Source organism: Gopherus evgoodei, chromosome 2 (assembly GCF_007399415.2).
Source record: "Gopherus evgoodei ecotype Sinaloan lineage chromosome 2, rGopEvg1_v1.p, whole genome shotgun sequence".
Taxonomy (NCBI): domain Eukaryota; kingdom Metazoa; phylum Chordata; order Testudines; family Testudinidae; genus Gopherus; species Gopherus evgoodei.
The window spans coordinates 264418962-264436406 of NC_044323.1; the positions used below are offsets into that span (position 1 = coordinate 264418962).

General features: G+C 44.4%; 1 protein-coding gene across 4 annotated transcripts in view; it reads right to left on the minus strand.

Moving 5' to 3' along the window:
- Positions 1-15560: 15560 nt before the first annotated feature.
- The window catches only part of RSPO2 (R-spondin 2), a 176751-nt gene continuing 174866 nt past the window's right edge, over positions 15561-17445 (minus strand). For all 4 annotated transcript variants that reach the window (XM_030549601.1, XM_030549602.1, XM_030549599.1 and 1 more), the window contains one exon: positions 15561-16678. In XM_030549601.1, coding sequence (XP_030405461.1) covers positions 16569-16678 — 110 coding nt within the window. In that variant the 3' untranslated portion in view covers positions 15561-16568. The remainder of the gene's footprint in view (positions 16679-17445) is intronic.

Sequence of the window (17445 nt, forward strand, 5' to 3'; positions counted from 1 at the left end):
CCCTAACTGCGCAGAGAGCTTCACAAAACATAGACTAAGGCCTTGTCAAGACTGAGAGTTAGTTCACGGCAAGCTGGAGTGCAAATCTACAGTGCTCCAGGGCACCACTTACTAGCAGGCCATCTGGACCTGCTACCGCACACTAAAAGTTCCACAGTGTGCTTTGATCTACTGCTCTTCCAAATAGAACTTCGTGCGCCGTAGCAGGGTCCAGATGTCCCATTAGCAAGTGATGTCCCAATAGCAAGATTTACACCCCAGCTTGCGGCACACTGACTATGCACACAAAAGTGCCCTAAGAGCTGCCCCTGCTCCAAAGAGCTTACAAGAACAACTCAGCATCTACACAAGGGTGAGAAGAGTCAGTGGAAGAAAAATTCATGGGAAAGTGGCCGATAAGATGGGACCTGAAGAAGAGAGGGGGTATTTGGCAGAGGCATGAGTGACTGTACCAAGCACAGGAACTCCATAAAGGGAAACATACAGTAATTGGGAGAAGGAGCTGGAGGGAGCAGTAAGGAGAGCAGAGCATAACAGTTTATTGTGCCACAGTTTCTGGCCACATAACATCCTCTAAAACAACATACCAACCAATCATTGTCTCTCTCACATTTGTCAGCAACAACCACCATCTTCCTATAAGCCACCCCAATATTCTAGCTAGAAAATCCTCCCTAATTTTAGGCCAAGGTCAAATACATATGTGGCTGAGAAGATAAGCCTTGTACCATTTCATGAAAGCTTTGGTATCTTTTGGATTGAGACCAAGTCCCACACCTTTATGAGCGATCCCTATAGAATTTAACAGGGACTGATAACCATTCGATACATTTTGGAACCGTCCTTTAGTGTTCTGTTTTACCTATCTAGAGAGTGTGATGGGTAAGGATGATGACACCATGCTAGACGTTGAGAAATGAAATCAATGCAGCAAACAACTTTCACAAACTTGAAAACATTTGGAAAAGTAGACTGATTGACACTGAAAAAAAATGCACATTTTCAACACTGGTATCATGTCTTTCATCCGTTAGGGAAGAAAGCTAGGGAAATCTATAACAGAAATTCACAAAAAGATCAACTCATTCCAAAGTAAATGCAGGCTGACGAAGATTTTCAGAGTCCATTGGAAAGAGTTTCTTGCAACATCAGAAATTCTGAGTACAGCAAACCAACCTGAAGCATCAGACATGGTAAGGTGACAATGGACATATTTAGGGCATGCTTTAAGGATGCCACCAACACAACTTCCATGTCACGTGATAATATTGACACAACTTGGGAAGAGAAAAAGAGCGTGACCTAGAGAAACACTACACAGAACAATAGAGAAAAAGGCAAATCTATTAACATGACACTCAGAAGTCTGAACAGACCAGCACAAGACCAAAATAAATGGAGGAAACTGGTAGATACCTGATGCACCCGAGGGTTGCAGGAAGAGAAAGAAAGAATAGAATAGAATTCTATAGCAATTTGCCAATGATTTCTACAGGATCGTGCAAAAACATAGAAAGGCTATCATGTTTATGTTTTAAGAACACATTCTGTTGATTCCTATTGGCTTCATCCCATTTAAATTCTCCAGGGCTTTTCCATTAGGGCAGAGAACAGTCCCTCAGATCTTGCCATCAACTCTCAAGTTAATGTAACCCCCAAGGAGATTACCTACATTCCTGGGGCTCTGTCTGCTGGCAGCTCAGGGAGAGGCACACTGTCCCTGGTAGGGATGGGGAGCCAAGGTAGACTCAAAGTCTGTCCGGCAATCAATAGGGAGTGAGATGCTCTTCCCAGAGAGTTCAGAAAAGGGAAGAAGCCATTTCTGAGTCAGTCTGGAGCCAGTCAGGGCAAGGGCAGGACTGGTTGTGTGGAGAGCTGATGAGTCTCAGACCTACATGCAGGTTCCCTCAGAGAACTGGCCTCTAGGGACCTGAAAACAAGATCCCTCAGCTGGGCTTTTCCTTCTCTACTGATGATTCCAAATTTGTAGAGTTTTGCTGGGAAACTTCCCCAGCCAGGCTGAGTTAGCCCTCCAGCTCCCTAGGTGAGACCAGTCACCACATGGTCAGCTCCGCTCTGCTGCTAGTCCAGGGCTGCTGCCTGCTGTAGGTGTGCCTGGATTCTGGGCTAGGAAACTACAGTTTGGATTTTAGTACAGTTATGTAATCTGCAACTTGAGCCCTGCACCCCTTTGTGGAGAGGGGAAATTCTGGGACTTAAGCAGTTTGATTCCTGCCCAAAGAGGATCCCTGCCAGCAGAGATCAGCCCCTCTGCAGTGACTGAGGAATCCATCTTTTAGTCAGTCAAGGAATTTGTTTTGGGGACCCCCTACTCTCTGATCTGTGTCCTCAAGCTAGGCAGTAAAGGTTTGGGGATTTTATAACATGTTGCATATTAAACCTGTGGAGGGATTTACCACCTTCTCCCACTTGTGAGTCCTTTGAGCTGTACTGAATCCACTCAGTCACACTGCTAAACCACTGCAGAGAAGAATTTTGCAGTCATAGGTCATCAAGGGCCCCAACAAAGTACATGTACCAATGGATCACTAGTCTTACATTTGCTACATCAAGTCACGTGACTGGGGAAAGTCACGAGTATTATCAGCATGGGCACCAGTGATCCTAAAAATAGTGTTTTACCCTGTTATATTTGTCTCCTGTTTAATATAATTATAGTGGTGAATATATTGTATGTGTTTGTGTTATTTCTTGGAAGTCTCCAACTATCTGCAAGTAAATGGGGATTACTCTGTGTTTAGAATTTTCCTCCCAAGCTGCCCTGGTGATCCTGCTAGGAAGGGGCAAGGGAGGGTGGAGGCACTGCCAAATGAATTCATTGGAAAAAATAAAGAAGATACACCCTGCTGAGTGGGTGGCGGGATCCAGAAGAGCCCAGACCTGTCCATCAAAACCTGTAAGCAGATTGGCATTAAAGAAGGTACCCAGGTGGAGAGGGGGCACTGAATTAAAATCTAGCTACTGCTAACTGGAGCTCCTCAGCTATCTTGATGGTACCAAGAGAGAGAGAGATGTGGTCTTTGGTGTGGACTGGTCCTAAACCATATGGAGCTTTACAGATGAAGGCCAATACCTTAGAGTTCACTGAGAAGCAAATGGGAAGCCTGTACAGAGCACAAAGCAGAGGAAAACTCTTGGTTTTCTCCTCACAACTCTCCCTTTTTCATCTGTTTATGTGGATGTGTAGTTCTGCCTCATGCTACTGCCAAGTTGCCTTTGCTTGGATAATTGCTTCATTTACTGAAACCTATGGTTCTATATGGAAAAATGACTATGAAAAAAACTGCATCTTCTGATTCACCAGATCCATCCTCTGGGGATGTATTCAACTCATTTATTAAGTTCCAATCAGTCACACTTGTATAACCCAGGCAAAAGCACTAGGGTTGCAGAGGAGTCACTGAATGCAACACTTGGAAACTAAGAGGTTGCATAGATATAACAGAGGCCATAATTTGGCCCGCAGAACCTTTATTATAAGTGATGGTGTGGGAGAAAGAAAGAGCCCAACTTGATCTGAGCTCAAACTAAATTTACAGGCTTGACAATTATAAAAAGAGAAAAAATATTTGTAAATTGAGTCAATTTGCATAATAAAAAGAATGAGAAACAAACACAAGCCCCACAATGTTATTTGTGCAGTCATTTTCTGTGATTCTGCTCTTTAAATACTGGCCTTCATGTCTCTTAGGCCTTGGCTACACTGGAGAGTTGCAGTGCTGTAAACCCACCACCAGCGCTGCAACTTCTTCACCGTCCACACTTGCAGGGCACATACAGCACTGCATCTCCCTGATTGCAGAGCTGGCTGTACTCCTGCTCTGCTTGGGGTATAAGGATTGCAGCGCTGGTGATGCAGCGCTGCTCCGTCAGTGTGGCCACCAAAAGCGCTGTAATTGGCCTCCAGGGTATTAGGAGGTATCCCATAATGCCTGTTCAGCCACTCTGCTCATCAGTTCGCACTCTACTGCCCTGGCCTCAGGTGACCTGCCCTTTAAATGCCCTGGGAATTTAAAAAATCCCCTTCCTGTTTGCTCAGCCAGGTGTGGAGTGCAATCAGTCAGTGAATCTTTCCAGGTGACCATGCCTCCACGCGGCAAACGAGCCCCAGCATGGAGCAATGGCGAGTTGCTGGACCTCATCAGTGTTTTTGGTGAGGAAGCTGTGCAGTCACAGCTGCGCTCCAGATGTAGGAATTATGATACCTATGGGCAGTTCTCAAGGGCCATGCTGGAAAGGGGCCATGACTGGGACGCGGTGCAGTGCAGGGTTAAAGTAAAGGAGCTGCTCAGTGCCTATTGCAAAGCCCGCGAGGGAAACCACCACTCAGGTGCTGCCCCCACAACCTGCCATTTTTACAAGGAGCTGGACGCGAGACTTGGGGGTGACCCCACTGCCAATCCGACGACCACGATGGACACTTCAGAGCGGGGGGTGGGAGGAGGGGAAAAGGGAGGGGGTTGAGGAAACCGAGAGTGAGGGTACTGGGGTGGAGGGAGACACCCTGGAGTCCCAGGAGGCATGCAGCCAGGAGCTCTTCTCAAGCCAGGAGGAAGGTAGCCAGTCGCAGCAGCTGGAACTAGTTGGTGAAGGACAAGCAGAGGAGTGGGTTCCCAGTAAGCAGCTTTTAGTTTCAGGATGCAAATGTTTAGGGGGGGGTTGGGCTGCATGCATGCCTAGATGTGGTATAGCCCATTGATGTGGTCTATCACGTCACGGTAATCTGCCTCAGTAATCTCTTCAAAAGTTTCTGCCAGAGCGTGGGCAATGCGCTTGCGCAAGTTTATAGGGAGAGCCACTGTGGTCCTTGTCCCAGCCAGGCTAACGCGTCCGCGCCACTGTGCCGTGAGGGGTGGAGGGACCATTGCTGCACACAGGCAAGCTGCATAGGGGCCAGGGTGGAATCCGCATTGCTGTAGAAGATGCTCCTGCTCTTCCCAGGTTACCCGCAGCAGCGAGATATCTTCCAGGATTAACTCCTGTGGAAAGTGTTGGGAGAGTGCTCAGTGTAGGTGCCCCCTGCAGCATTTTGCTCTCCCCAACGCACAGAAACCCCTACACATCCCAGAAGCAGTCATTACTCACCATTTCCTGCCTCCTGTGGGTTAGGTGTGCTCTGTTTGGTATGGGAACAGTATGCTAAAGTGAAGACCGTTAACTCCTTCACTGTGTGGAAATAACTGTCTGGGTAGGATTATAAACAATGCAGCCTGTGTCCTGTTTTAACTGTTCCCATTTTTGTCTTTCAACAGTGTCCTTGACTGCTGGACTGCGTGTATCATCCACTGGGCAGAGGCTACAGAACCTCAGGAAAAAGCCACGAAAAAGCAAAGAGGACATGCTTAAAGCAGTTATGGATCACTCTGCCAGAGAGAGTAAAAAACTGCAGGACTGGAGACAAAGGGAAAGCATGCTCCGCCAGAGAAATGCAGCGGCTAAGAAGAAAAGCATAAAGCAGCTGATAAGCATCCTGGTGCTCCAAATGGACTGTATCCAGTCACTTGTAGCCATGCAGGCAGAGCACTACCATGCCGGCCCCACCTCATCCCAAAGCTCTTTCCCTTGTGTCCCAATGACAGCTCCAAACCCGCTTCCCCAGCATCCAGGTTCTTACCACCATCAGCTGCCCCCAACACCTGTATGTTCACCAACCAGCCCTGAGAACTACGACCCTTACCCTCTGCACTCAACCCCCCTCACCATGCAGTATTTTCATCCTGAAGTGCAGCAATCATTGCACAGCACTCCAGACAGGACATATTCAAACCTGTGACTGTACAGTTCACCACCCTACCCCCTGCCCTTTTAGGTTCCCAAAATGTTGTGTGTCTGTCAAGAAAGTTATTTTCTTTTCAATAAATGAATTCTTGGCTTTGAAAACAGTCTTTATTATTGCAGAAAGTGAAAGATACCATAGCCCAGGAAAGAAGCATGTACTGAAAATCATTCTAGGAAAAACAGACTCCTACTATTGTAACCACTGCACTTCACTCCCGTGCAAGGCACCAAACATTACTGTTGGTTTTCAGCCTCAAATTCCTCCCCTCAAGGCATCCCTAATCCTTGTAGCCCTGTGCTGGGCCTCTCTAGTAGCCCTGCTCTCTGGCTGTGCAAATTCAGCCTCCAGGCATTAAACCTCGGAGGTCCATTCCTGACTGAATGTTTCACCCTTCCCTTCACAAATATTATGGAGGGTGCAGCGCACGGATATAACCGCAGGGATGCTGCTTTCCCTCAAGTCTAGCTTCCTGTACAGAGATCGCCAGCGCCCTTTTAAATGGCCAAAAGCACACTCCACAGTCATTCTGCACCAGCTCAGCCTGTAGTTGAACTGGTACTGGCTCCTGTCAAGCTTCCCTGTATATGGTTTCATGAGCCAAGGCATTAACGGGTAAGTGGGGTCTCCAAGGATCACAGTGGGCATTTCGACGTCCTCTACTGTGATCTTCCAGTCTGGGAAAAAAGTCCCTGCCTGCAGCTTCCTGAACAGGCCAGTGTTCCGAAAGATGCGTGCATCATGCACCTTTCCAGGCCAGCCTGTGTTAATGTCAATGAAACACCCACGGTGATCCACAAGCACCTGGAGAACCATAGAGAAATACCCCTTCCGATTAATGTACTCAGATGCCTGGTGGGGTGGTGCCAGAATAGGAATATGTGTCCCATCTATTGCGCCTCCACAGTTAGGGAAACCCATTTGTGCAAAGCCATCCTGAATGTCCTGCACGTTCCCCAGAGTCTCGGTTCTTCTTAGCAGGATGCGATTAATGGCCCTGCAAACTTGCATCAACACGATTCCAACGGTCGACTTTCCCATTCCAAACTGGTTCGCCACCAGTCGGTAGCTGTCTGGAGTTGCCAGCTTCCAGACTGCAATAGCCACCCGCTTCTCCACTGGCAGGGCAGCTCTCAATCTCGTGTCCTTGCGCCGCAGGGTGGGGGCGAGCTCCTCACACTTCTCATCTGAAAGTTCTGCAGCCACTGCTCATCATCCCAGACTTCCATGACGATGTGATCCCACCACTCAGTGCTTGTTTCCCGAGCCCAAAAGCGGCATTCCATGGTGCTAAGCATTTCCGTGAATGCCACAAGCAATTTAGTGTCATACGCATTACGTGAATTGATATCATTGTCGGACTGTCACTTTGGAGCTGAAGGAATAGCTCAACTGCCAAACGTGATGTGCTGGCTACAGTCATCAGCAAAGTCTTCGGCAGCTCAGGCTCCATTTCCCACAGAAATCGAGCTGCATAGAGACTCACAATGACACCAAATGTGGATGGAAAAACTGTGACTGCTGGGATGTGAAGTGATGCACCACGGGGCGTTGTGACAGGAAGCGGAATGACCTGCACCCTTCCGTCCCCTTCCCACAACCCACGGCGCCAAAATGGGACGAGGTGCTCTGTGGGATAGCTGCCCACAATGCACCACTCCCAGTGGCGCTGGAAATGCTGCAAATGTGGCCACACTGCAGTGCTGGTAGCTGTCAGTGTGGCCACACTGCAGTGCTTTCCCTACACAGCTGTACGAAGACAGCTGTAACTCCCAGTGCTGTACAGCTGTTAGTGTAGCCATGGCCTTAGAGTAAGTCTACACTGCGTCACGGGGATCAGATTACTCTAATAGCTGCCAGGTCAGTTGTTTCACTCCTGGGGGGCAGCTGACATGAACAATTCAATTGCAGGCACAGTGTAGGTCCATTAGTGAAGAATTAGTCAACACATGCAAATTGGTTTGCAGGTTACATCAGGAGGATAAATCCTGCTCTCATTTACCCTGGTGTAAATCCAGAATGACTCCAATGAAGTAGCTGAAGTCATTCTGGATTTACACCAGTGGCAATGAAAGAGGAATTCAATTCAGACACACATACAGAGTTTCCTGAAATAGAAAAACAGAAAGAAAAAGAAAAATAAAGAGCATTTTGAATGACAAAATCTCTTCAGATTCACAGTGAAGACCTATGTACTAGTTAAAATAAGTTAGACATTCAAATGTTAAAATAAGTTAGACATTCAAATGCTGTCTAATTAAAATCCTAATTTTATTTTATATGTGACAACAAAGAAAGCTGAACCACTAACCCTAACACTGGAGTTGGTAGAAATCTTCTGAACGTTGAAATTTCCATTAACCTTTTTATTAAAATTTTGAATTGGAGAGAAAAGCAGCAACAGAAGCAGCAAGAAAAGACTTTGAAGATTCTGTAAAATTTGGTTGTCGTATTTTTGACCAGCTCTGCTGAAAATACACTTTTAAAAACTTTTTCCTTCCAAAACAGTTCCAGGGGAAGAAACTAAAGAAAGCGGCTGCTTTTGTGTCTTATTTTTAAAATGCCCCATTTTATCCCACAGTAGCCTTTATGATAAGGATGCAGCTACTATTTGCATATCACAAATTTTAGTTAAGTTACAGGATGAAAAACATAAATTAAAAATAATTTCTAAACAGTTGTATTCCTAGCACAGAAAGGTAGCACTGAAGTGGTGTGAGACAGAGACCTGTTACCTTAGGAATAAGGAAGGAAAAACATACCAAAAGTTAAAAATAACAAGTTACCTGCAGGAAGAGAAGAGATGAAGCAAATAGCAGTGAGTCACAAAATGGTGGCTTTAGTGCTGCAGCTGCTTGACTCTGCCAAATTTAAAGAGTTGCTTCCAGAAAGGCATGTTGGGGGAAAAGTTCTTAAAGAAAGACAATCTTACTCTGGAAAGAGTAAGTGAAGGCCAAACATAAAAGAAGGGACTATTAGGGAAAAATGCTTTATGTCAACAGTGATATTTAAAAAAATTACAACATAAGACACAATATTTGAAGCTCTTTCTCCAATAACACCATCAATCTTTTCAATAGATTGCTGACCTGGGGATATACAAAATTGTTGTGAAGATGTGAGTAGCCACTTCCCCCAGCCCAAAACAAAAAAACCCCAAACAGACAAAAACAAAACAAATAGCAAAAAATTTCTGTTCTACTGTTTTAGGAGATAAACCACTTGATTCAATAGATAGTGTCACTTTTCTTAATACAAAACAAAAAGGTAGAATCTGCCTTAGGGGGAAGTAAGCCATTGATTAGAAAAGTTCATAAAAAAGCCTGTTTCTGATCAGATGTAGAGGAAGCAGGCTTAGCCTCTGGAGTAACGCAGGCTGTTTCTAAAAGATGGGCTTTTCTTTCCTCCTTTCTCCTCATCCCTGCCAAAATATCTTTGCAATTCATATCTGTATGAATGCCTTGAAATTACAGTGTAGACAATACCTCTCTCACATGTAACCCTTCTGCCCCTCTGAATTGACAGCAACAAGGGCCGGGTTCAGTATCCAGGGGTTCCGTTTCAATAACACCATGCATAACCGGCTCGAGCCCCCACCCAGTGACCTGGGACACTTACATACCACACCCCCTGGGCGCCTCTAGAAGGCAATACTTCCCCTCTCGCAAGCACGGAGTCTGAGTGTAGCAAAATCTTTTTAATAAAGTAAGGAAACAATTAGGCATCCCACTGGAGAAACACCACAAACAGGATTATAACACAAACCATAAACAAAAAAAAACAAACCCAACCCCAGGTGTGTTTGGAAATGTCCTTTTCCCCTTAGGGTCTTAAGTCCAATCACCCCAAAATCCAACAACCCAAAAGTCTCTGGTCAGTGCCACCCCAGAATTCGAGAGTTTATGTGCAGAGTGTTACCCCCCCCCCAGCCTGGGTGGAAAGGGGGGGAAGTCCACACCGGGTGTTAAGGGGCACCTTATGTGGGCCAGGGCCAACTGCTCCGCCTCTCCATGGAGTTCTGCTGCAGCCTTCACCACAACCAGCTCCACCACACCAACTGTGCCGCTCCTCCAGTTGTCTCAGCAAACTGCTTCACTCCACTCACTGTTCCATGGGCTGCTCCAACACACTGCAAACTGCTCTGCTCTGCCAGCCGCTTAACAATAGGTCTTCAGGCTCCCCCACTAGTTAACACAGCACTCCATGATCTCAATTCAGTTCTTTCAGTGATTTCAGCTCTTAGTAGGGGAGCCCTGGTGCTGGTGCACCATTGGCCCAACATGAATTCAGCTCAGCAGTCTCTAGACGGACTTCTAATAGAACAAAAAATTAGCTCTACTCTTTAACATTAGAGAGAGGAGAATGTGCAATTGGTGTTCCAGGCCCTCAAAAGGAGCCCATACCATCAGGTACACACACACAACAACCCCCAACCTCTCTCAATTCATGGCGTTTTGGAACCCATGTCCCATGTTTAGCAAGTACCACCCAACTGAGGTTGACTCATTTCTGTCACAAAGCAGTCCCACAGCTCCCCATTCACACAATCAGGGTGACAAACTTTTTTTTTCTGCCCAAATAAAGAAATTGGGGATCCCAGAGCTGTTAAAATCACCAACCCAAGCTGCTGTGGGGTTATCTTAAGTGGGGGGTGGATGCCAATGCAATTCCTGAAATTCTTTCCACACTCTCTACAATTCGCCACCAGATGTCAGGGTAGCGCTCATCCTGACTCTGCTTACACACAGATATTCCCTGAAACACCCTCTTGGCTGAGTGTGGGAGGTCTCAGTTTCTGCCCCAGAGAGGGTCATTCTTGGAATCTAGACAAGCACAGCGACACATAGGGCAAATCTTGATGACTGGTCAGTGTTCTGGATACTTTGTTGGGATCCTGATGGATAAAGGGAGGATGCAAACAAATACCAAAGGACTTTCTGAAGTAGCCAGAAAGGTGGCATTGGAGTCAACAGCAACAAGGGCCAGGTTCAATATCTAAGGGTCCCCCTTAACAATACAAAACAGAACTGGCTCGAGCCCCCACCCAATAATCTGGGACAGCTTTACATGACCCAGGGAACCTCTTAGAGGCAATACTTCTCCACTCTCGAGCACTGAGTCTGTGTATAATAAAGAACTTTTATTAAAAAGGAAAAGGGGACCCAGCATTAACTTGGGAGAACACCACCATAATTGCTATAGGTAAACACGCATGGCACAGTGTATTGAGCAGCGTCCTTTGCCTCAGTTTCTCACCTTGTGGTGTGAAAATCTGACAAAATATGTCCCTTAACACATTACTTCCCTCTCTCTCCACTCACAGTTGGCTGGCCTTGGTTAGCAAAGACACAGTGTTCAGAGATGTGTTCACAGGAATTCACCTCCCACCCTTAGGTGGGGGGGCCTGAGCAATGCCTCTGCTGCTGCCACATCTGCAACTGGCTCACAGCTGCCACTGTCTCTGTGCCACTGCTGCTGCCGCCTCTGTCACATCACTTTCTGAGGTTTCACCACCTGACCTAGCTTTCAGTGATTTCAGCAGATAGTGGAGAACCTCACTGCCAGGGCAGTTTCTTTCACTGCAACACTGTCCCCACCCAAGATCTAATGCTTAGCCCTTAGACCTGCTCTATAGCGCAGTTGGTTCCAGGACTTTCACTCACTCACATACACACACACACCCCTTCACTGTGATTTGGCATCCTTACCCTCTGATTAGCAAGTGAGGTTCAGGGTGACCCTGTTCAATTAGGGCACGGTAAGTACACATCTGCGGCCCTCGACTCCTGCAATAAGTATAACAGCATCCCATTACCCCTGCATTCAGACACTAGAGTAATTTGTAACCCAAAACTAGCCAAAAAGTGACCATTTTGACAAAGCAGCTCCAGCTGCCGTGCACCTAGGCAGAGTAGGCGCTGTATGCATGAAAAGTCTGCTCTTGAAATCTTTTCCCCCAACTCATCACTAGATGTCAGGGGAGAGGTCACTCAAACCCTGCTTACATCAATAGTGCAGTTTTTAGTCAGTTTCTCAGCAGGAAACTGATAAACATCTAAGTCAGAGTAAACACCTAGTAAAAGTGAACTATCTAGACAAACATGGCAGGGAAGAGGGCTGCATGGTTTCATAGAATCAAAGAATCATAGAAGATTAGTGTTGGAAGAGAACTCAGGAGGTCATCTAGTCCAATCCCTTGCTCAAAGCAGGACCAATAGCAACTAAATCATTCCAGCTGGGGCTTTGTCAAGCCGAGCCTTAAAAACCTCTAAGGATGGAGATTCCACAACCTCCCTAGCTAACCCATTCCAGTGCTTCACCACCCTCCTAGTAAAATAATGTTTTCTAATATCCAACCTAGACCTCCCCCACTGCAACTTGAGACCATTGTTTCTTGTCCTGTCATCTGCCACCACTGAGAACAGCCTGCTCCAGCCTCTTTGGAACCCCCCTTCAGGCAGTTGAAGGTTGCTATCAAATCCCCCCTTACTCTTCTCTTCCTTGGTGCTTTGAGATGGACTCTGTCTCACCAGGTGAGTGTTCTCTTACCATCTGCTAGTTGGAACTGTGGAGCTCTGGAGAAGGCCCGACAGGTGTTGGCCAAGAGAAGCCACAGATATCGGGGCTTCCCCCAGGTAGTGGAAGAGACAAGTACACAATGGGCCTGATCCAAAGCCTGCTGAAGCCACTGGAAACAATCCTACTGACTTCAGTGGGTTTTGAATCAGTTCTATTGTGATCAGAATTAAGTGCAACAGCTGAGGTCAGAGAACGACTTCAGGTTAACTTTTAAAAAATGTTTATGTAACTGTAGGCTGTTCTGAAGTCTTGCAACCTTAGGCAGGTCTGATCTGTACTGGGGCCTGGCCTGGCACAGAGAAGACTCACCATAGGACCAGGAAGGACAAAGCAGTCAACCATCCCAAGGCCTCCTCTTCTATAGTTGAGCATCTGGCCACTTTCTTCACACTGGACCCTGTGACCATGGAAGGCCAGATGCCAGCTGTTGCCGTGGCTGCAAACGTAAGCTAAGGACTAACAAACTTATAGCTGGAGACCAGGCCAGTTCATCTGTATGTTAGTTTGCTCAAAATAGATATTAGTCTTATAAGACTGTATTTAGTGTTTATACTCTATGAAATGCTTGTAGATTGCTGTATGCCTTAATCTCACTTGCAATGTCTGTATTCCATACAATAAGAAAATATGTAAGTTTTGCTTTATAACTGTGAAAATGTTTGCTCTGAACTTGTGAACCTAGGCACAGGAATTGTCCGCACTGCCCATCCAAAAGGACTATCAAAATCAAAAGGGTCATCAAGGATCAGCGCAATACAAAGGATTGGTTAATGGCCTTATTATCACACCTGGGCAATGCTATGTACAAGCAAGCTTGTCTTTTGGCTTGGAAGCTGAATGAAAGAAATAAAACAAAGCCCCAGGAAAAGTTTTAATCTTTTTGGCTGTTTGACCTCTGAAGGGCCAGAGACTCTGAGCCAGAGATTTCCAGGGGCTGCCTCCTGAGTCTGCCCTGACAGACACTTTAAATGGACATATCACTATAACTCTGTCACTCTGAGGATTTAGATGGTAACTCATGTATATATGTTAGCTTGCTTTAACCTGTAAATAACTCTAATTTCTTTGTCCTAGTTAATGAACCTTTAAATAGTTTGTTACAGGATTGGCTACAGGCGCTGTCTTTGGTGTAAAACCAAACTGGGCACCAATTTATCTGGGGGTAAATGATTGGTCTCTTGGGACTGGAAGCAACCTGAATGTGGTAAGATAGACTGGAGAGTCTAAGGGGACTGGCTGTGACTCCAGGGTAAGACTGTTATAGTGACCCAGGAATTCACATTTGTTACTGGCTTGGTAAAATCTAATTATAGAATTACCAGTTTGGGATCTCTGCCCTGTTTCTGAAAGTAGTGAGCCACTGCAGACAGGGTGACTGACCCAATTCAAGAATGCATCTCTATTCAGGACAGCACTTAATGGTGTGATTAAAGTTAAACATGTACTTAAGTCCTGTTGAAGTCAATGCGTCCTGAAAAGGGATGTACTTAAGCCCATGCTTAAATGCTGTCCTGAATCTGGGACATTGTTCTATGTGTTATCTGCACTCTACAGGTGCATTTTGAGTATAAGATCGCTGGGAAAGGAGGATTGTTCTTTACCTTATGTTTAGCATACAGAACCTGCTTTAAGGTGCCAGGCCCATTTATAATACTACTTAAATAACTGACAAAATATTATTTGGCTTAAAAATCTCTTAATTATTCAGCTTCCGTTGACAAACACATATCTACTGACAAAACTTCTTTGAATATTTTTTCTGGATTCCATTAATAGGAAATTCATTCTTTTAATTAAAAAAGGATCAACATATTTTACTCAAGAGGTTGACTATAAAGTTTTATTGTATTTTGTAGAATAAATTTCATGACATGGCTAATAAAATATTTGTAATCTCTGCCAGTGGAATTCCGCTCAGGTGTTCACTGCATCTATAACCAAACATGACAACCAACAATCAAATTAGGCAGCTACATTTTCTAGGTCAGCTATTTAATGCCCAAAACAATATCCCAGGAATAGAAAAATTTTATTAGTCTCAACAATAAGGTACTATATGTAACTTGTTCAAGCTAAATAGGAACATACTCTAGAATGAAAAGAGTTGAGAACTTCAGTATTAAGTGAAAATCTGTCAGAAGTTTCTTACAACATTCGTATATGGCTTAATACTGTATATTTCTTGTAGTAAAAATACTCCTAGATAGCTAAGCATGGATACAATATCTCTATTTGTTCATACTTTTCTTTCATAGTTTATTTGTGAAGAGTAGAATCAGTAAACCTAAAACTAACACTAAGTTTTATTTTCTAAAGACATAGGTGCCAAATTTTTTTTTCTTTGCTTTATATTTTCTCTAGTTCTTAAGGTCATAATGCACATACATTCTTAACTCTAGAGCCAGAGTAACATCCACAAGTGAAGGCAGGCAGCAATTTTAGTGCAGACTTTTCCAAGGCAGACCTTCAAACGCCTTCACTTGGAATACTGGCCCGATAACGCACGACTACTGAAATATACCCTTTGTGATTTCTCCTTCCCTAAATGGGGATCTGCAATAAACAAACAGATCCAGATGCACTGCAAGGTTGAAACGTGCTACAAATTCCTGAACTGAGTGCCAGTGCCAGGAAATGAATCCCCTTCACCTACAAATTATCTAATTTATAATGTTTGGTGGCAATTTGTTTTCTAATCCCCATTATAAAGGCCTCTTTTGCTAACCAGTAAGGCTAGGATTTTGAAGTAATCATTGTTAGGACTGATGGGGTAAAGTACTGTTCACAATATGAAGGGATCTATGCATACAACTCTTGTGATGGATAATGAGAGTTGTTTATATAATTCGCCATTCACAATCTTGTTTCCCTGAACATCTGTCACCACCATAATTCACCTTAACTCTTAGGGTACATCTTCACTACCGGCCAGATCGGCTGGCAGCAATCAATCCAGCGGGGATTGATTTATCGCATCTGGTCTAGTTGTGATAAATCGATCCCCGAGCACTCGCCCGTTAACTCCTGTACTCCAGCTCGGCGACAGGCGCAGGGCGATTCGATGGGGGAGCAGCAGCAGTTGACTCACTGCAGTGAAGACACTGCAGTAAATCAATCTAAGTACGTCAACTTCAGCTAAGTTATTCACATAGCTGAAGTTGCGTAACTTAGATCGATTCTCCCCCTCCCACCCAGTGTAGACCAGGCCTTAGAGGTCAGATTTCTTTCTGTGAGAAGCAACACCAACATTTCAGCTCAGGCCCAAGGTAAAGTTACATTGTAACTGAAGAGACTTGAGTTTTACTGAAAGAATTAGGCATGTATATTCCAAACCTGACACTGTGTTCTGAGGCCGACACAAGCTAGTTTAGCTATGTGAAAGTGCCTTGACAAATGAGAAACCAATCTGTCTTCCTTAAAATTAATGATAAACTGTAAAAACATTCAAAACATAGTAAAAAGCGTTTACTGGACTATGTTTAGGAATTACTAGAACCAAAGTGACATAACTTTAAACATACATAACTTGTTACAAATAAGAATGAAAGCACAAATGTACAGTAAATAAGTTTATTTATACACAGACAGCATAATATGTACACATGAGGACTATTGTGCTCCTAGAACATTAAGCAGTAACTCCTGTGGTATATCTTCTTAAAGCAATTTTATTATACAACTGATTCAATGCAGTAGGTTCAGAGAATGGTGCAGAGAATAATGCACATTAACACTAAGCAGATATTCATATACATTTACTCTTGAAATGTACAAATATGAGAAATAAAGGCCATAAATGCAAGAGTACCTACACCACCCAGACCTCCTCTTTTATATAAATATGCACAAGTCCATTATCTAATGGTGATTTGCAGCCTTCTTTCCTGTTGCACTTTTATGTTAACACATTGGCCATTTCCATTTCCCAGGCACTGAATGCAAAGTCTTTGACACACTTCGGCGCCACTTCCACTGATTCAACTCAGTGCACTCCGGCCTTTGGAGTCTTCAGGTTCAAAAAATAAAAAGTATAAATAACACAAACAAACTTGTGGACATTTTTCACAAGTTATTTGCAACCAATACTGTCAAAGCAGCTGAATTGCAGTGCATCCATATGCAGGAGCATATAGCAGCTTTTGTGCACTTTGCAAAATAGAAAAAAATATATATATAACAAACAAAAACGTCTTTACTGGCTAGCTCTGTCTGTAGCTAGGAAGATGCTGTGCTGCTTCTGAGCCCTTTCCATTAAATTCTTTTTCTTCTTTCTCTTGTCCTTTGTTTTTGCTGTCCTCCTTCCTAATTGGAAAAAAAAAACACAAAAACAAAACAAACAATCTTTAGGTAAAGGGTTATGTTGTGTTTTTGAGAGAATACAAAAATTGTTCCAGAAGCTGCTAGGAAAATATGTACTGAGTAGCAATGCTAACACAGGGTATATCTACACTGAAGAAAAGGAAGAAAGCCCTGTGGCAGCATATTTCAGAGCCAAGGTGAACTGATTTGGGGCTAAAAATATCAGTATCAGAAGTTCCTGCTTGGGCTGAGATCCACACCCCTTTCTGGAATGTCTACATGGCTACTTTTAGCCCTGTGGTACAAACCCTACAAGCCCAAGTCAGTTGACCCAGGCTCTGAGAATCACTGTGTGACTTTGTTTTTGCCGTGTAGACATACCCACAGCTACTGTGTTAGTATGTTAGTCACCAGAATGGCAATTGTTCAGTGTGGTGCAAAAATAACCCAACTCTTAAGCAGGTACTTAAGTGCAGTCCTGAATACAGATACTTTCTTCAGTCAGGGCCTTACACATGTGCTTAATGTGCTTTTAGGTACGAAGGAATAGGCCTTTAGATGGAAGCCTCCAGGTCCTATTGAGATATGCCGTGTGAGGAGTATAGGAAAAATTTATACTGCTGTATATGATCTGTGGAAAAAGAGAGGATTTCAGTCTCTAGATCTGTGAACCCAGCACCTTTCAGGAGTACTAAATTCACTTAAGAGGATGAGAGTGGAGAAAAATCAAAGTGTTCTATAATATAAAAAATAGTAAAATATAAGGAGAG